General features: G+C 39.0%; 1 protein-coding gene across 1 annotated transcript in view; it reads left to right on the top strand.

The window, feature by feature from the left end:
* The window catches only part of LMBRD1 (LMBR1 domain containing 1), a 2,226,796-nt gene that overhangs the window by 1,595,090 nt on the left and 609,085 nt on the right, over positions 1–22,621 (top strand). The window contains exon 14 of the mRNA XM_044063893.1: positions 16,359–16,440. Within this exon, the coding sequence (XP_043919828.1) occupies positions 16,359–16,440 (82 nt within the window). The remainder of the gene's footprint in view (positions 1–16,358; positions 16,441–22,621) is intronic.

Below are 22,621 nucleotides of genomic sequence, written 5' to 3'. Positions count from 1 at the left end.
TCCCAGGCTCTGCTTATATAAGTTTCATCTCTCAAGCCCCTGCTTACCCTTATCAAGGGTACCAGAACTTGTTAGAGATTTGGGATGCATGGCTTGGCTTAAGGCCCATTGTGGTTGTTACTCTAGTACACAACTATGTAAGCAGGTGCACTAGGGCATATGCTGAAGCACAGCAGGTGGTGTGCCCTCCCCTTGGGAGAGCCTTGTACTTTAGGAATGCCTCCTAATGGTAAGTAAAAAAAAGCCTTGCTCAGACTGGTTACCCAGTTTGGACATTGAGGAAGAGAAAGAAATTTTTTACTTAGACCATCTCTGTTTTACCCAAGAATACAATAAAAATGGATAAATGTCCCTTTAGTTTTGCTCTTTCTTTGAGGTTGTTTTTTGGAGACACCCTCAACTTACTGCAGAAATATTTTGGGTAAAGTAGGTACCTGGAATTGCTGGAGATTAAGGAGTCCAAGCTCTGACTATCACTGCAGTCTTCCAGGAATTTAAATATGCCTTTGATAATGTCTCACTGGAACCACAACTGCAGATGCTGACAACATGGAAGTCAAGCAGTCTCAAAAAGGATGAACATTTTAAAGCTGTCCGAGAAACATTCTTCCAGATGCTGCAGTGATTTCACTGGATGCTGTTGGTGGGTACAAGCTGGTACGTACTAATAATGCCATTGCTTGTGCCAAACGTGTGATGTCTTAAACAAGTTTTAAATAAATCCACAACAAAATATCCAAAGATACCAGACAAATGTCCTGCTCAATAAAACAAACAATCCAACAACCAGCAAAAAAGAACAAAATAACAGCTCCAGGCTCGATTTAGCAATAATAACTATTTTATTCAATAAACAAACATGAGCACTTTTACAGTTATCCATACTGCTTCTTCAGACATTAACATGCATAATACTGGCTTCCTTTTTAAAATACAACTTAATCACTTCCCACACTCATGTTCTTGCAGAACAATTAAGTTTTAAAGGAACCCTTCATAAAATCTTAATGCCAAACAGTTCTTTACTTTAGAAAATTATTTACTGTATAAAAATAACCTAAACACATCTGTCATAAGAGCATCTAAAATGTCACACATTTAAGATGGAGAGAACCCACTTAGGCGCCTAAGATCTATTACTTAATGCACAGATACAAAAAGTATTCAAACTCAGATTTATATAAAATGCATAAAAAGCCTTTACAAATTGCATAAAAACACAGTTTTCATAAAGAATCCTAGGATAGGTCAATAAACAAACCTAACCCTATCTATGCAAGGGTCTAGCCTTCAGTACAGGTCTTATGGGGACTTTATCATATAAACCCTTTCCAGCATCCGCCATCATTCTTATAATCCATCTAGTTTCATTCATCTCTGTCCTGTTTCTGACATCACCCATCCTTCCATCCATTTTTGTTTTCTCAATAACCAAAAACTTAAACTGGTGTTTATTACTGTTGTCAATCACATGTTTCGCTAAAGCACTAATTGTGTTTTTATTATTATTTTTATACTTTTGTTCCCTTACCCTGTCCCTTAATCTTCTATCAGTTTTACCTATATAGAATGATTTACATGCTAGGCAATGTGCCAAGTAGACCACATGCGTTGTATCACAATTGGCTTCCTCCGTGAACACCTTATTAAAATCTGGGTGAAAAACTTGCCTGATGTATCTATATATCTACAAAAAATTACATTTCACACAAGGTAAAGTAGCTGTAATGGTATCAGTACATCTATTTATTCTTCATTTCTAGGGTAGAATAGTAATCTTTTTAAAGATTTTATATTCTTGAATACAAACCTTGGATTAACCCCCCAGAATCACTCTAATCTGTTCGTCAGCTACCTTTAAAACTTAATTTTTCTGCAGGGAAATGAGGGGGGAAGTGATGAAATCGTATTTTAAAAAGGGAGCCAGTATTGTGTATGTTAATGTCTGAAGAAGCAATTTGGATAACTGTAAAAGCACGTACATTTGTTTCTTGAATAAAATAGTTTGTTATTGCTAAATCGAGCCTGAAGCCATTGTTTTGTTCTGCTCTTTTACTGGTTGTTGGACGTTTTAAATAAAATCATTTACATCTTAGACTTTTGAAATAAACTCTATATATTGATAAGTACATATGATTCAGCACCGGGCAAAGATCCTTAGGCAAACAGGGAATGTGATAGAGGTTATTCAGTATAAAGGCCTAATGGAAAGACTACTTAGACTTTCTGAAACTGCCATCTTGGTCCATAAGTATGCAGTTAAATGTAAATGTTTATCTGTAGATGACTGCATCAGAGCAGCTGCTTCTGGCACAATGATTAGGTGGTACAAATGACTGGCAGTCCAGAACTGACAGGTGATGCAGTTGTACAGCTTTTCACTGCTCCTTTGGACAGGGGTTGTGTTTGGATTCCCCATCATGAAGTTCTCAGAAGAGTGGAGGAAAAGGGTAAGCTTGTGCAAAATATGAAATGGTTGTTTCAGCCCACATTATCGAATACAACAGGAGATGTCCTGACTGAAATCACCGTTGCTGTATTCATGACGTATTGGTTGTCACTGCTGATTTCCAGCTGGAGTATCCAAGCTTTACCTTCCTGAGATCGTATGTTCAATGCATGACCTCAGCATATAAGCATAGGGGTATATGGAAGGAGATACGAGCGTGTGCCTCAGATGATCTCATTGCCATCCTTAACACAGGTTATGCATCTGTTGGCCTGATCCCGGTTTGGTTGTTGGTGTGACAACCCACCTCTGGCCCAGTAATCAAGGAGCCTCAATCCTCACCACTAGCACCAGTGGGGGACATACATTGGGAGGGTGACAGGTGCGCACACAGTATCTCCAAATGCATCTCTCTGCATCAAGTGCAATTTCTCTTAAGAACACACAGAGACCACAGTCAGTCCGGGGCTGGTTTTTCCCTTTTCCTTCAGTTCCTCCAATAAGACTCCTGATTAGCACAGCTATAGAGTGAGATCTCAGCTGAGTGACCAAGCCAAGACCTCCAGCATTCTCTCTGTCCAACCAGTGCTTTGTGTCCCTACCCAAGTAGCTGACACACACACATTCCTTAAGGTTTGTTTGCACACACATGCACACACCTGGGAAAGGCTGGCACAAATTTACTAGCTATGCCCCCTTTCAAGATAGTTATCACTGCCACCAGCCACATCCTTATCAGCTACTTTAAGGCCCTTAACAAAGGGTTGCCAGTCTTACTGTGTAATGTTATTATCAATATAAATGGTAGTTTGACCAAGAGTAAGGCTATTAGGAGTGGCCTACAGTGTCACCAAATAAATATGCAAGTACTCTCAGAACTTAAATATGTCTCACAAATATCAGCCACAATGAGGTTAAAATATATTTAATAATAAATACAAGAACAAGAAAATACTCAGTAAATAATCACAGTTACATCAGAGTTCAAAATCACAGGAAATATTTAAAACAACATTGCAGGGCAATCTCAAATAAATAAAACATCTAAGCTATACTTCACTATATTCCTCACTGTATCTAAGAGAAATTGCTGTATCCTAGTTAACTTACTTACAGAGTAAGCAGGCAGATGTGGTGAGTGAGTCTTCCAGCTGATGCTGTCAGGTCAAAGACAAAATACATAATGTTCTCTCTCTCTCTCTCTCTCTCAGAGACTTCTTAAATTAATATTTCAAATATTACTGCTAGGGTAGCTTGCAGCATGACATCATTTCTTGTCATTCTGATTCTATCTTAGGTGACCCCCCCCCCCCACTGATGCAGCTGGTAGCATTCAGCATCTACCTGTGAAAATACATAAACTTCAGATCTTTTGGTGAATGGTGGAAGTCGTAAAATAATTTACATTCATCCACATTTAAAGACAGTACCAAAAACTTCTAGTTCTAGACATTGTCTCCTGTTGCAATTAAACTGAAAGATACATCTTTTTATGGCCCAGCCATAAAGTAATTCAGTCTCGACTATTCTGAAGTTAACTTGTTGTATTGCAGTTTCCATTGTTAAAATATATACATCTAAACGATTACAATAGCATGTATACATTTCTGCTCAGTACTTCACAAAAATATATCTTCAGCATACGTCTGTACAATATGACATACGGTTCTAATACATCTGTTAACACAAGTGTCTTACATGAAGTATGTTGACATTCACAAATGACACACAGCCACTTACAAAATTCCAGACAGCTGTGCTGGAAGTATCTCCCGTTTCTTGTACTTCTATATAAATCATGTTAATATTCACAAATGACATACAATTATTTACAAAATTCCAGCTAACTGGGCTGGCAGTATCTCCATTCATGACAGTTGGTACTGTTGCTTTGCTTGATTATTTACTCAGATAAGTGTCCCATTGGGTAACATTCCTTTGCCTTTTTTTGCTTACAGTATCTTTGTTCAAATTTGCAAGATGTCAGCTAGGAGGGGGTAAGTGTAAGTGTGGTAAGCAGATTTCATACAAGAATTTGCACACTAAGTGCCTTTTTTGTTTAGTTCACAAAAAACATTACTGCAAACACAAACCAAGTAAGAAAACGAAAATAGAGTGCCCCAAGCTTTGCTATGTTCTCTTCGCCAATTTATTCCAATAACAAATAAAAACATACCATAAAACAAAGCTCTGTCGATCAGTAACATAGTTTTTAAGTCCAAGAGAGTTCTTGTAAACACAAAACCACCGGTAATCCAGAATAGTCAGTATTACTGTTTTTTTATTTATTTTAAACAACCAGAGAAATTCTTCTGGGCATTGTTAGACTTTGAGAAAGCATATGACAAGACCCCAAAAAAGCAGATTTGGGCAGTCCTGCAGTGGTTCAGACTCTCAGAAACATTGGTAGAATTAGTGCAAGCTATGTGCAAGGACACTATGACTCAAGTTCGAACCGTGTTCGGTCTCACAGAGGGGTTCCCAGTGGGAGTGGGTATGCATCAGGGTTCAACTCTGACCCCACTGCTATACACATTGGCGATGAACTACATTAGCAAACAGTTTGAAGGGGACAAATCAACAAAGTTGCTGTATGCAGACTATGTGGCATTACAGGCAGATTCTAAGCAAGAACTTCAGCAAAGGATAGGGGAATGGAATGCAAAACTCGAAGACACATGGGATGAAAGTGAGTACAGATAAGAGTGTGGTAATGGCAGCAAACTGTGGAAATCAAAAGAAGCTGAGAAGTGAGATAGAAGGAAAGATAGTGGAACAGGTTAACAGCTTCCAAGTATCTGGGAAAAGTGTCAGGTATAGTGTATGACAGAAGAATGTCAAAGAAGCTGAAAAATAAGGTGTACAAAACAGTGATGCAACCAGTATTACTGTATGCTATAGAAACATGGGCATTAAAGGCAGATCAGTTGAAGAAGCTAGAGGTGATGGAAATTAAGTGCCTGAGGCAGGTGGTAAGATGCACACTGTGGTACAGACAAAGAAATGAGGACAAAAGAGCAAAAGCCATTGTAGCTCCATCTGGAGAAAAGATCAAAGAGAACAGATTACGGTGGTTCGGGCACATGTGCAGAAAAGCAGAAAATGGTCAGGTGAAGATGATTTGAGACAGACAGAAGGCATGAGGAAACAAGGGCATCCAGCAAGAAGGTAGATGGATTACATGAGAGAAGATCACCAACAATCAGGCATGAATGTCAAAGAAGGCAAGAGGTGTATCTATTTAGAGATATGTACATCAAACAAAGCTCCTCATTAGCACTCTTCAAGAAAAATCTTGATGATTGGATGGGAGAAAGGAAATTCACCCCAGGGATCACTTCTGTGGCTCTGCTCGACAGGGATACAGGAAAATAATTTTCTTGGGTGGCAAGCCAGGGTACTTTTTTGGCTAGGCTTATATAGGCCCTAGGGCCAATAGCCTAGTTACCTACCTATGAACCTATGGAGAGTTGCATTGAATCAAGAGAGATGCAGACAATTGACATGAAACCTCAACCCCATGTAGAAAATCGAAAAAAGGGGGTTGTTGATAATGATGACTACACTGTTGATTTTAGTCAGGACATAGTAGAATTGTGTATGAACTTATAACAGTAGATGTCCTACTGATGACTGTTGGAGTATTTCTTCCTATCCTCTTCTCCCTCTACTTGTACTTCAACTTCCTCCTCCTCCCCTTCTCCTTTAAGCTCTCCTCAGCTGCATGAAAACTGGGGAGTTTACTTACCTATTCTAGCTACACCCCTCCTACCTGACCAATCTCTCTCACTTAGTAGTCTTCCAGCTATGGGCTTGGAGATAGTGTGAGGTACACTTTTGTATGTCCATCAGTATACCCCTGTGGTTTCAAGCTGAGGTAATGCATCAGCTGTATGACCTCTGGAAGGTGAAGCTTTGGTGATCACGGCTGAACATCTTCATTGACAACCTATATGTCAGGAATGCTGCAACACTGATCAGCAGGACATCTACTGTTACAGTAAGTTCTTACACATCTGTGCTTTTTCTTACCAATCAGTGGCCCTTTTATAGTAAGCATTCCTAGCCGTATCAGTTTAAACAGAAAACAGCCTTTGAAAAGGGCCAGTGGAAGGGATGCAAGTGTCAAAATAAGGGCAGCCATACCTCTCCACTGTCCCTTATTTTGCAGAAAGTCCCTGATTTGCCTAATTTTTTTGTCATGCCATGTCCCTCACAAGATTTCTGACTTTCTGGTATATCCCTGGGGATTGCATTCAGTCAGTAATGCCAAACATTTGAATTTCGTACTTCCTGTTGACCAGAAAATGGATAATTATGCAAACCATATTGTGTGTTAACTTTTTAAGTGAATCAGAGTAATATTTAAAAATGTTTCTCCTTTTTTGGGGCCTTTATCCCACCATTATTTTATCATTGTCTCTGATTCTTGATGAAAGAAGTTGAGAGTTATGGGGATAACAGAAGTAGTTCCCTTCCAAGCCATCTTCCCCCATCACCTCACCTCGTGTGAGGAAGACTTGCTGTCTCAAAAGAAAGGTGGTTCCACCTTACCTTATACCTGTCAGTAAGAGATGTAAAACTAAGTGTAAAGGTTCTCATTCATGACTGTGTCTGCACTACCCCGTGCCACCTGACCCTGCTGGCTGTCATCCTGGACCAGCTATTGTCTTCAGCCATTGAAAATAAAGTGCCTGTAACAGGTCAGATAGGGCTCAATTCAAGAATATTCCTGGGTACCAGGAAAGGCTAACCTTGGAGGCCCATTCTGCACATGTTCAGAACAGATAAGTTGCTCAGTCTAAAAAAAAATGTTTTGCTGTGGTCTCTAATTCATCTGCTCTTCAAAGATGCATTTATGACCACTTTAGACATGCAGTACACCTATGTCTGTGTTCCTGTTTGTAAAAAAAAAAACACAGGTGGTTGATGGATGTATAGAGGTTTTCCAGTGCAACATCTTATCCATTGGACTGTCCACTGCTCCCAGGGTATGTACCAAATGCTTGCTTCCGGTGTTCATCACAGGTTAACGGGTATACACATTTACCCATAGCTGCTTGGCTGACTGCCTTGTACAGGCCCATTTCAATATGGAGCTAAAGTCAGCACTGAACTAAACTGAGAACCACAGAAACACCACAACAGGAGTGCAGGACCAGAATTGATAACCAAATGAAAACTGTACAGTATGGATAAACTCCACAGGGGGCCAACAAAGCAGTTACCAATTGCAGAAGGAAATATGTTTAATAAGGTGAGAAACCAGTACCATAAAATAATTACCGTTTCACACTTTCATCCAGACATCAGCACTGTCAAGGAGGCAGATCTTCCTCATTACTTGTGTCAGCATTTCTCAAAAACAGTACTGAAACTGTCAGTATGTTATAATTAGTTTATGGATATTCTCTTAATCTGCAGACAGACTTCTGTACCTGCAGTTGCTGAGAAAGGAATGAATAACCTGAGTGTAGAAGGGGTGATTCCATTGGTGTGTGATGAAAAACTTGGAGGAAGCTGCTGATGCATGCTCTATAAACACCATAGAAGCATGCTGTAGAAGGAAGGAGCACATGCATATTCAAGAAGAAAGCCAAGGGAATTAATTATCTGAAAGCAGCAATAAAGAAGTAGGGGGTGAAGGACAGAAATGAAACTACTGAAGATGACTCGATCATTCCTTTCTCAGCAACTGCAAATACAGAAGCCTCCTGCAGTTTGAGAGCTAATATCCATAAACTAACAAAATCATATTGGCAGTTTAGTATCGCTGTTGAGAAGTAAGTAATGAGGAAGATCTGCTTTATTCACAGTTCTGAAAAGTCCATTTGATGTTGGACGAAAGAATTGTAATTATTTTATGGTACCTGTGTTTTACCTTATTAAGCATATTTAGGTCTGTAATTGGTGACTGAACTAAAATGCTGAATGCCTGGCTGTCTTGGGGATTTGCCTTAATATGTGAAGCTCAGTTTTGACACATTTCAAAAGAAGACTCTTAGGTCACGTTAGTCAGGCAAACTGTCTCTTCTCCTAAATAATACAAAAAAAGTATGATGCAAGAAAAATCTGGTCTTCCTGCTGTGTACCCAGCTTGCACATTTTAGACTTTTTCAACTTCTATATTTAGGGACATGTATGCCTGTGGCAGGGAGTACAGTTTAATGCCATTTTCGGGCATCTCATGACCCAGTGTCATCACTGATCTGTTTCCCATAATGTAGGGGCACTGTCACCTGATGCTCAGTAATCACCTGTCACTTGTATATCAAGCTGACCCCAGGATGCCTCCTTCTCAAGCTGTAAGGATAAGGGAGGGTCTTCATTATTTTCCTGGGAATGGGATTGTAGAGGGCCAGATGTCCTTGACTCCATGACAACCAGAATGACTCGATCTCACTGCTCAACAGCTGTTCTTAGAAGGATGTATCTAGCCCCACCTGCACTACCTGCACACCTGTTTAATGCAAGACACCCAGTCATGGTCTCAGTCCCTATGTTCATCATAAGACTTTCCAACGTTAAATTTGAGAACCATCCAGGTGCTTCTGCACATTTGATCACTATCCTTCTGCAGCATTACTTCCTGTATTTCTTGAGGAAGGGATACTACGAAGCATTACTAAAAGTGCTAGTGCTTCAGTCGGTCTAGTTGCAAGAGGTAGAGAGAGAAGCTGTCATCTCTGTGGATAGCAGCTGAGGTTCATAGGTTCATACTAGGCTATCTGCCCAAGGGCGTTTATAAGCCTAGCCCATAGTTATTTGGCTTTCGCCACCCCTTTAGTTTGAATAAAACTATGCCTATTATTTTGCTGTGCCTCTGTCAAGCAGTGACACTGAAGTAATCCCTGGGGTATATCTGCAATCCCCCATCCATTGGTCAAGATTCCTCTTGAACAAGGCCAGCGAGGTGCTCTGCCTCACATCTACCGGGATTTTGTTCCACAGCATAGGGAGTCTCTGGGTGATGAATCTGTCCCTCCAGCACATTCTATTAATAACCGTGTCAAGGTTTAAGTCTCCCGCCCTTGTGGTTCTGAGGGATCTAGATTTTTTGAGGTGAAGCATATTCATCAAATCAGGGTTTGACATGGCCTTATATGTCAGGCACAGGTCACCTCTGAGTAAGCGGTATGAGACTGAATAGAGCTGGAGTTCTTTCAGTCGGGCAGCATAAGACATATTTTTGAGACCCTTTATCCTTTTGGTGAGGAACTTTTGGGGCCTTTCCAGCTGCTGCAGGTGTCGGGTCAGATACATTCCGAATGGGGCATTGTACTCAATCATAGGTCTAATGAGTGATGAGTACAGGGGACGATGACCTCCCTTGATCTAGATGTGAATCCCTTCATGATCAGGTGGGCAATGTAGAAGGTTTTCCTAACTACTTTAGCAACATGAGTGTCAAACGAAAGGCTACTGTCAACCTGGGTCCCCAGATCCCTGATGGCTTCTTCTGTGCTCAGTGGATTGCCACCTATATGGTAGCTAGGGGTAACCTTGTTTTTCCCGAAGGGTATGACTATGCATTTCTTGGCATTTAACTTTAGGCCATGGCTCTGGCACCAGTTATCCGTTTCTGTGAGGCCCTTCTGAAGGATATCTGTGTCAGATGTGTTTTCGACTATGGCGCCCAGTTTGCAGTCATCTGCAAACTTTGTCAGCCATAACCCTCCTGTGTTTGCTTGTACTTCAGAAAAGTAGATGCCGAACAAGAGTGGACCCAGGACTGAGACCTGTGGGACACCACTTGTGACAGGCTTTGAGTCTGACATGGCTCCAGCAACTCTGACCCTGTGGGTTCTGTCACTTAGCCAGTTTGCAACCCATCTTGTGATGTATGGGTTTACATTCAAGCTGATGAGTTTTTCAATGATACCTGAGTGGGGTATTGTGTCGAAGGCCTTTGCCAGGTCAAGGTAGGCTGTATGGACTGCCTTTCCCTCATCAATGGCCTTGGTGACTGTCTCGAAAAAGTCAACCAAGTTTAAAAGGCATGATCTGCCTTTGACAAAGCCAAACTGGGTTGGATCCAAAGTCTGCAAGTTCCCTATGTCTTTATTTATGAGTTCCATTATGATCCTCTCCATGGCTTTGCAGATAAGGCTTGTCAAGCTAATGGGACGGTAATTTCCAGGGTCGGTGGAGGCACCGCCCTTGTGAAGTGGGACCACAGTCGCCGTGCGCCACTCCTTGGGTACGTATCCTGAGGTGAGGCTAAGATTAAACAGCTGTCCTAACTGCGGGTTTAATTCCTCATTGAGTTCGTGGAGCACACAGCCGCGGACACCATCCGGTCCCATGGATGCTGTGTTTTTTGCTTTGGAGAGAGCAGTTCTCACCTGGGCGTTGGAGATGTTTGGGGGCTACAATCCTCTGGTATAGATATCTCTCCTTTTGGGGGGGAGGGAGAAGTTTGCACTGAACCTGTCAGCCAGTATGTTGGCAATGTGTGTAGGTTCAGTAATCTTCACATCATTTTGAACTAATTCTGAGCATATCTGGGAGGTTCCTCCTAGGTTTCTAACATAGCTAAAGAAGGCCTTATGATTGTCTTTTGAGTCCTTGGCGATTTTTCTCTCAAAATTTGCCTTTGATGATTTTATGAGAGCTCTTAGTTTTTTACTTATAATGATCAAAGGTGTCTTACCTTTCAAGGATTTTGCTCTGTCTTGTAGTAGCTTCCTCCTTTTGTTGTAGAGCTTGTTTATGGCTGGGGTCCACCAGACTGGATGCTTGCCTTTGGTACAAAGAGTCTTAGTTTTGTTTGGGATTGCCTGATCCATGCAGTCCTGTAGGTGCTGGTAGAAGGCATTTGTAAGTGATTCAGCGGTTTGAGTAATGTTTACCACTGGCTCAGGGGCCTTAAAGGAGACCACACTAGTTTTTAGAAGTGTGAAGTCGGCTTTTGAGAAGTTTTTCACTGTGGTCTTTTTTATTTCAGGTGGGGGCGGGATGAGGACCTCCAGCGAGATTAGTTTATGATCTGATCTCACCAGTGAGGGGTATACTTCCGGTGTTGAACATTGTGATCCCATGTTCGTGATGATGAGATCAAGTATGTTTTCTCCTCTTGTGGGGATGGTGACTAGTTGTTCCATGGCATTTGAGTTTATGAACTCCAGGAACCTTTGGGCTAGAGTGTTTGGGCTTGAGTAGTGTTCCCAGTCTATATTAGGGTAGTTGAAGTCACCTAGTATGATGGTGTTTGGAGATACATTTATCCCTCCATTGTTTTCAGGAAGGCCATGTGAGGTTCCTGAGTTTGAGAGGGTGGCCTGTAACATGCTACAAATTGCAGAGCAGTCTTGCCTATGGTTAATTGCACCTGGATGGTCTCCGATGCATCGTGCGTTGCCACCAACCTTGAGGTGTGGGTGTCCTTTATGAATATGGACACCCCCTCCTTTCTTGGTGTTGTCCGGATTTTGGGGCCGGAACGCATGATATGAGGTGAAACCTGCTAGTGCTGGGGTGCTCTCAGGAGCCTTGAACCAGGTTTCTGTCACAGCACAGACATCGATGTTCTCCATACTGAGAAGGGCCTCGAGTCGTGCATCTTGAGATTGAGACTTCTGGCATTGAGCAGCATTACCCTTAGTTTTTACTTTTTGTCTTCTAGGGTGGTAGGTTTAGAATTTGAGCCTTGCCTAAAAAAGGCACTATGGGAGTGGCAAGAGCCTTTGCCAATATCCGGAAGCCTAGGGGTGACAGGTGCAAGCCGTCCCTTGCGAAGCAGCGTGGCTTGTCCAGCATGTCATCCCAGGCAGACAGACATTGGATCCCCTTTGAATGACACCAGAATTTAAGCCAATTATTAAAGCTGATCATCTTATCACTGTATTGTGGCATCATTCTAGGTGAAGGTAGGATACTGCTCAAGGTCAGGGTCATACCTGCCTGGGCTACATAATCAGAGAGCTCCTCAATGTCTCTTTTCATGTAGTCCAAGGAGGTACATCTCAGGTCGTTGACACCAACGTGGACAATGACTGAGTCGTACTTGTACCTGCTGTTGAGAGACCTGAGTGCTTGTGTTATGCGGTGGATTCTAGCGCCCGACAGGCAGCTTACTGTGACCTTCTGTGGAGGTTCCCCAGAGCACTGACCAGTGCCATGGTCTCAGAGCCGATTTCAGGGGGGTTGGCATTAGTCATGGGGCTGACAGCCTCAGTGGCAACAGATATGACTTTGATAGCCAAGTTCTTGTGAAAGATTCCAAGGCAATCTTTTAGATTGATATCCCTCAGAGAGGGACTTTCTACTTGAGTTCCACCTTGTGACCCCTCTGGCTGTATTTGGGGCCTCTTACTGCCTCAACAGGAGCTGGCATCAAAAGTTCTGCATAGATCATGACCTGCTGACAAAGAATCCTCTTTTAGTCACTTGGACAAAACCACCCCAACCATTTAGAGAAAACAAAGGTGCTAGAGGGGACACCTTCACTCTCCAGCAGTGATCTCCCACCCCAGACATGGATCTCAGCAAAAGGTTAGGCTCCCCCATACTGTGCATTGGAAGACACCAGATGTGGGGAGATCTTGACATTAAATTGAGAGAGAGGAATCCTAGCCTGTTCACCTTCCTCTCCCAAAGAAGAGATCTGTAGGTGGCCCTTTGATCCACTCCACCTGTATCTTGGGTAGTCCTGTGTTAGACTGCATGATCAATCTGGTTGTGGAAAGAGCTGCATGAAAGCCCAATATTCCTAAGCTTTTTCATAGGAAGTCTGACATGATCTTCATAAAGACAACCCAGCTTAGAGTAAGGTTCCCCTTGTAGACTGTATCATAGTAGCAGCTGCCACAAGAGGGAGCTTTCTGAGGATGATACAATGCAGGAAATGGACTAGTGAGAGCAGATGAGACAAGCATTACCATGAGGAGGCAGGCCTGACACATATTGTAGTTTTGTAGAAAACGTTGACATCCTTAACCAGTCCCCCTTTTGGCAGTCCTTACTTTTCAGACCCAAGTTGAAGGAAAAGTTGCTCAAGAGTGGACAAGAGTTTGGGTGAAGTTTTCTCTGCTCCACAATGATCCTTTACTAGGCACCAGAAAGATGCAAGAAACATAAAAAACTATGGATCCATAAGTCTCAATACCAACTGTATGAGAGGTGATCTGACAGAAACTCCTGTGGCCATGTGGACTTCTGTAATGGCTGCAACCTTAGAGACAGAGTTGCAGTGCAGTATCGGGGTTCTGTGGCCCTTCCCTTAGGAATCAACAGTAGCACATTTCACATTTGCCAGAATCTCCACCTCTGGAGGCAATAGGGATTTGATTATCTCTCCATCTAGCAAGGACAGATGGCTCAGGGGACGTTTTTCTAGAGTCTGATTCTGTACTGTAGCCATCCTCTTTTTCCCCTTACCAGTTGTTCCACTGAATAGAAGAAGCAACCAGAATAGTAGGTAGACCAAGAACAGAGGTAGCAGTCTTAGCCAAAAGAGCCATGCGGCATGTCCTACCAGAACACACTGTTGACTTCATTCCAAAGTCTTTTAAGTCCACAAAAATATGATAGAACTCAAGCCGATACTTGACCTAAATCTGTACATGTGGAAAACTATGTTCTGGATAGTTGCAGTGTAAGCAGTCCTTCCATGTCTGCATGAGGGAGTTTGAGACGTTTGGATCTCCAGGATGCGTGTTTGCACATAAAGATGGCCATAGCTTCCAAGAAATTCCTACATTTCCAGTTGGAGGAACCAGTCATCATCAGTTCAAGACCCTTTCATTTCGGGTGCTTGCCTGCTTTTGGATGACTTTTTATGGGGTTGGCTTGAAAAGTTTTACCACTTTACTTATTCTGCACTCCATGAAAACAACCCTTCAGGTTGGCTAAGAAGAGAATTGTCACTTGTGTTATGTGAGTTTGGCCTTTGCTCCTGTTGATGGAATGATGTTGGTACACCAAGAGAACTACATAAAATCTTCATTCTGTCATCATGGAATCATCAAGGGCAGTGTAGCTGGACGCTTCCGCAACATCACTTGAGATGAATTTACTTAGGTTGAATGTGGGAAGAGTTCTCAATGGGTTGCCAGGCAGAAGTAGACCAGTTGTTATTTTTGATGCTTCCTTTTTAGCATACAGCATAACTTATTCTACCAAATGGTTCATGAAACAAACAAGACTGTTCAGAAAATCCATTCTGAAAAAGTAGCTGTAAAACTGCAACCAGTGGGGAAGGATTTGTCCCTAAAACTAGTTGTCATTGTTGTTTCTTCACATGGAAACCTTCCTAATGGTGTCACACAAGGGGAACATTTGGTTGTTTTGATAGGAAAAAAGGAAAATTCACACCGTTTGCTGGCAGTCAAAAAGAATTAGAAGAGTGCTGTGCTGTACCTTAGAGGAGAAAATCTTGCCATGTCAGATAGCCTTGGCAGTGCTACGTTCTCTGTGTTTTGCACTTACAACTAGTTGACCCAAAGTGCAACACCCTTCTGATAGTCTGTGTCCTAGATAACCACTCCTTAATTGTGGCAATTCATTCTACAAACCCTCTGTGACAAAAAAGATGTTACTGGGAATTAATGAAATAAAGTAATTCATTCAACCCCTCCACACACACACACACACACACACACACACACACACACACACACACACACACACACAATTCCCAATGGTCAGCTGTTTAAAACAAGGTAGCTGTCAAATTGTTTCACTAAGAAGGGTGTCTCCATCCTTGGGTTTCTAGTTTCTGCAGGAGTTTCTGCCTCTGTGGAAATGAGTGAGTGCATTTGCAGCAGCTGGAACTGTCAGTTGTGTGCATATTTCAGTGGCACTATTTGTACCTCTTAGATGTTCAAGTGAATAAATTCTGTGTCTTAAAAACTCAACTTTTTGTTCAACATTTTCAACCATTTCCAGCGTAAGTCTTGGCTGTGTTTCCAAATCCTATGCTTCCACCTGTCCGTACACTGTGTTTCTTGGCTGCAGTTATTGTTGCCAGGAAGCCTTCAACTTGACAGATTTGTTCTTCTAAGTAGAAAAGATTCTCTCCTTGGATGGAGAGGCATCTTCTCCTGCTGTAGTATTATCTTGCAGGTTACATTGGTATATCTCAAGTACCTATTTCATTTGGGCTCAGTTATTCCACATCTCTACTATATGCTTTAAAACCATGTGGAGAGCAGAACTGTGGTATATCACTGGCTGATTAAGCAGTACTTTAAAGGGTCATCCCTTAAAGAATCCTTCTTCTCTTAAAGACATCTTCCTGTTTATCAGGTTTCCCTGCACTCTGAACAACTCCTAAAGTTCATTCTTTTTCCAAAACCCAGTTTATTCTGTTCTGCATTATGGAATAGCCACATCCTGTCCTGATAAGTAATCCTCAACAGGATGCAAGTCTTTCCAAGGATACACAATTCACAGTCATTTGTGCTGTTTAGTGAACACCAGATAAGCTGCAGCACATTCTTTAGCACATTCTGTAGCACATTCTTTAAGATGATGGAGAAAGCCAGAGAACCCACAAAAACTTTACAGTCGAGGGTAGTCCTGCAAAATCCATACAAATAGCATCCTATTGAGAAAGTGAACCGGAAACCTGTGACTCAGCAGCATTTTTCTTGAAGCACACCCTTCTTGCTGACCATCAGGTAAGAAGGATGCAAAAATTCAGGAGGCTGTCCAGTTTTCCACTGCAGATAGCAGGAAATCTTTACCACCTTAGGGAAGAGAGAATGATTTTGTCTAGAAAGTCATATTTAACAGGCAGTACACTGCTCATGATGTTGAAGTTTTCCTTAAAATGATTTTTATTTTTTTCAAATGTGAACCCAAAGATTTATAAATAAATGGACTGACTCAAAATTGTTTAGAGATCTATTGCTTTAAAAATTGTTATAGGGTTATTAACTGCTTTTCTTAATATTTTTGTTTTCAGAGTAATGTTACGTCTGTTGAATTACTACATGACAATTCAACACATGTGGAAATAAGAATATGTGATGCAGGTGCCCCTGAAGGTAGGATTGACATGCAAGATTCCTCTGGTAATATAAATAAAAGTTTACCTTATATCATTTGTGGAAGGTATTTATTTATGTATGATATTACTCTTCACATCTGTTATCTATAAAGTTGAGAAATAGTGATTCTGACGGTGAATATGGCATTTTGTTTTAAGCAAGATTGTGACAACTTTGGGCATGAAGTGTGGTCGTCTTGAATTAGGCAGCATAAGGGAAAAGATGGATTTTTTAGAGGAGTTTAAAGGAATAGTTACCCCTTTCTGAAAATGAAAGAGGAAGTACATGATGGAGAAAGTCATGTAGGATATTTTTAAAGCATGTGTATATTACAGCACTATTTGTATTTGTGGGTGCATTATAGATGCATTCTACTTATGCTTGCTATGATTTAATTATGAGAGCAAAGACCAAGTAATCATTCTGCCAGATGAGAATAAATTCCTGGTATAAACTACTCCCAAAATAGTATCTTAGTTTTATACTATTGTTTAAAACAACTGCATACATTTATATATTGTATTTTTTAACTGATGTCCATCTGCCCGAATTGATGGTTGCTCAGGTGGGTATAAAAGATCACATGGCACTTGTTGAAGGGAAATTCCCTGGTGCTCTGGCAAAATATTCTCAAGTCATTATGAATACCACCTCGAGGTTTTTTCATTGTTTTATTTTATTTATCTTGAGACCCAAGGTGATATTTACACTGCTAGGAGAAATTTGGACAGGTCATCAGGGAACTTCCCCTACTCTTCGGCGTAGGGGGGATGACATTGAAGGTGGTATATCTGGTTCCTTTCTCCGTTCCAGGTAGCATGGAGAGACAGTAGAGCCATGGAGGATGTAATCCAATATGCTGATAGCATTAATGTTGTGGCTGCTGTTGAAAAGAATTTGGAGTTGGCAGAAGCGCTGCCAAATGGGAAAGTCAATGTCACTATGGAGGAGAGTGAGTCCATAATGAAGGAAAAGAAGAAAAAGGAGCAGGTTAATACACTGGAGGTGGTGGGGCCTGATTTGGAGGATTTGTTCAAAAACATGTTGTTTGAAGGTGAAATAGAGCAGCAGGATGGATGCGTTATTACAACCCTTCAGTCTGGAGGGTTGCGTTATGATTATTTGGTCGACATGATTAACCAAAGTTAACTGGAAAACAAAACAATGGTTTCTTGGAGTGAGATAATGGAGAAGATTGAGGAGAGGCCAAAGGAGAAAAGCAGGAGGAGTCCGAAAAGATATCGTATGAGCAAACTGTAAGGCAAGGAGAAGAAAGGAGAGCACAAGTAAAAGAAGCAAGGAAGAAGTTTATCGTACATATAAGCAACAAAAAGGAGCATGGACTGAATAGGTGTGAGGTTTGTGACTCGGTAATTGTACCATTAGGAGTGACACCTAAAGAAGTAAGAGCATTTATTCTAATTAATAGAAGACATTTTGTAATGCAGTATTTGAAACTGGACAGGCTAATTAAAAAGTTCTTAGGAAGATATGAACAACAAAAAAGCAATTGTCCATAGTCTGAATGTGTTATTCAAGCTTTCTTTTAGACAAAAAAAAAATAATGGTGCAATACAAGACTGAAATTGAAGCCAGTAAGCTGAAGCAACATTTATTGATTGTTTGTAAAGATATTGTTGACACAATATAGGTTTATGATGAAAGAGGTCTATGGACTGGGGGTTGGGAATGTGGTGTCATATTAAAAATGGTAATGTAATTCACATTCCAAATGTAATAAATGAGAATGGTAACATGGGATCTGATATTGTTAATCCTCGTTCATTCCTTACACATGGGTATCGGTTCCGACCTCGGAACAGAGCCAGCCATTTTCCAAGCTCGTGTCCGCTTCAGACTCTCAAGCTAAACTCTTAGCCACAATCCCCCTCTCCCTGTTACCTCAGATTTCGTTTGCCATGAGATTCCAAGATGGCTGCCGACTAGACTAGTCCCTACTCTTTGAGCTCCTCACAGCTATTTAACTTTTTGGTTTTTTTTACAACCTTGTAGCAATCTTTTTCCTCAGTTTTTTCTACAAAAAGATTTTATAAATCTTTTTCTACGCATTTGGAGTATTTTTTTGTTTGGAACTCTTATCCTGGGATTTATTTTACCTCAGAACAATTGTGAATCATCCTCTAAAACTATAATTGTAGAAAGAGCACATAGAGCATTACTTGCAAGTCAGGATTCTTCTTTACCAAGGATTATTTACACAAAACTATTAAATTTTCAAGACACTTTCCAGATTCTGGAAGCAGCTAAAAGTAAAAAGCAGTTTATGTGGAAGTCTCATAAACTGTCATTTGCTCAAGATCTTCCTTCTCAAATAAAACTAAATAGACAAAAACTTTCTCCCTATTGTGCTGACTTGATAAAAAGAGGGATAAGATTTCGTATGTCCTATCCAAATACCTTATCTTTTACAGTCAATGACAAAAGGTTTATGTGCTCTGATCCTAAGGAAGCTAAAGATATATTTTTTAAATCTTTTAAAAAGCTTCCTGATTCTGTGTCTTAACATGTTACCTTTGTATTGAGTTTCAAAAGTGATTTTTTTTAATATTTTATACTTTAGGATGTACTTGTCTGTTATTGTCTAATTTCATTCCATATTAATAGTTGTGTTCAATATATCTTTTCTTTGTTATGACAAAATTTTATGTTAATTATGATATTGTTTGCTTTTCAGGTTTCTAGAGTTATATATTTTTTTTGATTGATTCTAATAGCCTTTGTTATGCCAAAATTTTATGTTAATTATGATATTGTTTGCTTTTCAGGTTTCTAGAGTTATATTTTATTTTTTTTTATACTAATAGCCTTGCAGTTATTTTTTTTTTCGTATTGCGAATGTGTGTTATTACTTTCAAGTTTCTAGTTTTCAGTGTCCTGCGCCAGTTGTCTGCTTTTGGAGGGAGAATTTTTCGCTTCTCGAGACTATCCAAGATAAAAATCTTCTCCTTGTATCACCAGCTGCATCTTTACATGGTCGCGCACCTCATATGGAATCTCAGAGACTGTTGGTGACATCATCACTCACTGAGGATATCCGTGGGCTTTGCATTTATAGTAGCGCTTATCTTCAGCACTTATTCGAGTTCGGGAATGGACTTATAACTTTTTCTACAACTACAATGTGTCAGGGACTAAGCGTTGATCATCTTCAGGTTTTATTAGGGCATATTTCCACTGTACCACCAGGAAATCTTACTATGATTTTCTTGCTTTAATGCGAGCTTCTGCTATTGACTTCTAAGGCAGAATTTGTCTTTATTTCCACAAAATAGGTTAGTCTCTTTCATTTTTAAATTATAAAAAGGGACAAATAAGAAAATACATTTTTTTTTTTAAGATATGCTTGTCATTGTATCTGTTTAGTTTCACTGCTTTCTTGTCTTGAAAGTTCATGCAATTCACTACAAGCAGTATGGGGTTTTTGAATGTTAGTTACTTTTGACAAACTAACACATAGTTAAACTGTTGTACATCGTATATAGGGTTATCTCTTAAAGCTATTGTTATAGTATTCATGTTCATGTTTATGCTGTTTGACTCTCTTGGAGTATTAACTTAGTTATGTTTGTTTTTTTTGGGTATTCTAAAGAACGAGTGTACGAGAACTGTGTGGTTTACTTCCTGGTATTAGGCTGCTTCTCTATATTCTAAATATGCATTATGAACTTATAACTAATGGTGCTTTTGATACAAGCATTTTATGTTTTATTTTCTGAAGCATATAATCCGCTTTTTTTTTGTCCTTTTAGTCATTATCTTTGAATTTATGATTATACTGTAGGTTAGGGTATTGTTCAGCTGTTTTTTTCCCTTTTTATTCACTAGATGGCGCCAAAATCTATTAAATATATAGTAAACTATTTTTTTTCAAAACAGGTTTATTGTTTTAACATATAAGAGAAATATCATAACAATTTTATACAAGTAATTAAAAATAGGTATTATTATAATATTCAACAAAACAACTAAAGTATTTACAAAGACATCCACTACAATCAGATCAATTAATTAAACTAAAATACCATGTTATTGAAATTAAAATTTTTTTAACAAATTTTGTAAATTATCCCATACAATATAATAAGATGTTTTTCTATTTGTTCTTGTCCTAATTGTGTTTATTTCCATATGGCACACTATATTCATAACATTTTTAAATTCATTGAACGAAGGAGGTGTATCTGAAATCCAATTTCTAGTTATTATTTTCCTAGCCACTGCTAGAATAGACCATAACAAGGGAAGCTTAACCTTTGTAACACTTTGAGGTACAGGTGTGTTGAATAATATAAGAGACTTAGAAATAATGAAATTATCTGTAAAAAGAGCCTGCAAAAATTCATTAATTGACTTCCAGTATTCTTTCAATTTTATACAGTCATAAAACATATGAGCCCAGTCAGCATTAATTTCTACATTACATCTCTTACATAAATTATCTTTATTATCTTTATTATCTTTATTATTTATTTTATTCATCATCAAAGGTGTATAAAAAGATCTATGTAAAAATTTCCATGTATAAAGTCTCCAGACAATGGAAGACGTAGTTCTATAAGCAGATTCCAATATATATTGTTTATCTTGTTGATTTGGTGGGTCCCCATTAATAGAAGTGAAATAATTCCAGTATGAATCTCCACTGTAAAAAGTTTCTTGTCTGATAATTTTATGTATGTATGAAAGTTTACCTTTATCAGAAACTTTATGTTGTAAATTTAATATCAAGTAATCAATCAGTGTTGGAATAGATTCTTTAACTGTTATAGACATTAGATCTATTTTATTAATGAGATGTTGTCTAAAGGTCTGAACCTCTAACCAGCAAGTTTCTCTTAGATCAAATTCTTGTTTTAAGAAATCTAGATTTTTAACTTTATTATCAGATATCAACTGATATTAGTACTTTAGATCATTATCTATAGTTAAATGAGTTCCTTCAGAAGTAGATGACAAAAGCATACCCTGAGTATACATTATAGGGAATACAATAAAATTCCATTCCCTATACTTAGGGTGCATGAATATAAAGTTACGATAACTAATAATAATATTTAATGAGTAACAAACCATATGTTTAGGTGTAATAGGTGAAGTACAAAATTCCTTTAGTAACCATAACATGGAGTTATTTACAATCATATTTTTATGTGTTAAGGAGATTTTCATGAAGTGCATACTAATTAGCTCCCAATAATCTTTCCATTTTGTGACATATGACTGATCTATTAATAAAGTAATAACTTTTACAATAGAAGAGATAGTATATAAATTAAAGTCTGGAAAAGAAATACCCCCTTGAGACCAACTATTAGTATGTTTCTTTAATGCAATCCTAGGTCTATTAGGTGCCCATAGGAAATTTAACATTAGTGTATTCAGTTTCTTGATAATTATTTTTGTAGGTGGAAGAATTATTGATTGTATTAAGTATAAAATCTTGGGGAATATTATCATTTTAATAATTGTAAGTCTCTCCTCCATAGTAAAAAACATATTATTCCAGGTATTAAAAGATTTTGTATATTAAGAAAACAGGTATTATAATTATTATATATAATAGATTTAATATCTTTAGATAGTATTATACCTAAATAAGTTATCTGACCTGAATTGGGTACATATTTAGTAAAATAACTAATGAGAATATTTTTTCGTGTATATATAGGTAGTATTTTAGTTTTTCTTCATTGAATATTAAACCAGAAATACTTTTAAAATTCATCATTTTATCAAATAGAGACTGCATAGAAGAATTAGATCCTGCTGATGTAATTAGAACATCATCTGCAAAAGTTGAATTTTGGATGTTGTATTTTCATCTATTTCAAAACCCTCTATGTCAGTACTGTTTCTGATCAAATTAGCCCAAGGCTCCATTACTAAAGTGAATAATAGTGGAGAAAGTGGACATCCTTGTTTTGTACCTTTAAGAATGGGTATTTTTTGTGAAACATATGTTCCTACCTTAATATAAGCCAACGTTCCTTTGTATAAATGCTCAATTAGATTTACAAATGCATCTGAGAAGTTTGTGCACTTCATTAAGGTAAACAGATAGTCCCAACTTACTGAATCAAATGCTGAACTTATATCAAGACTAATAAGTGTTAAATCTTTCTTTTTCCTATTCGCAAAATCTATTAATGTTAAAGTT

Source organism: Protopterus annectens, chromosome 2.part2, assembly GCF_019279795.1.
Source record: "Protopterus annectens isolate FY-2018-M chromosome 2.part2, PAN1.0, whole genome shotgun sequence".
NCBI classification, from domain to species: domain Eukaryota; kingdom Metazoa; phylum Chordata; order Ceratodontiformes; family Protopteridae; genus Protopterus; species Protopterus annectens.
This window is presented reverse-complemented; position numbering and strand designations above follow the sequence as displayed.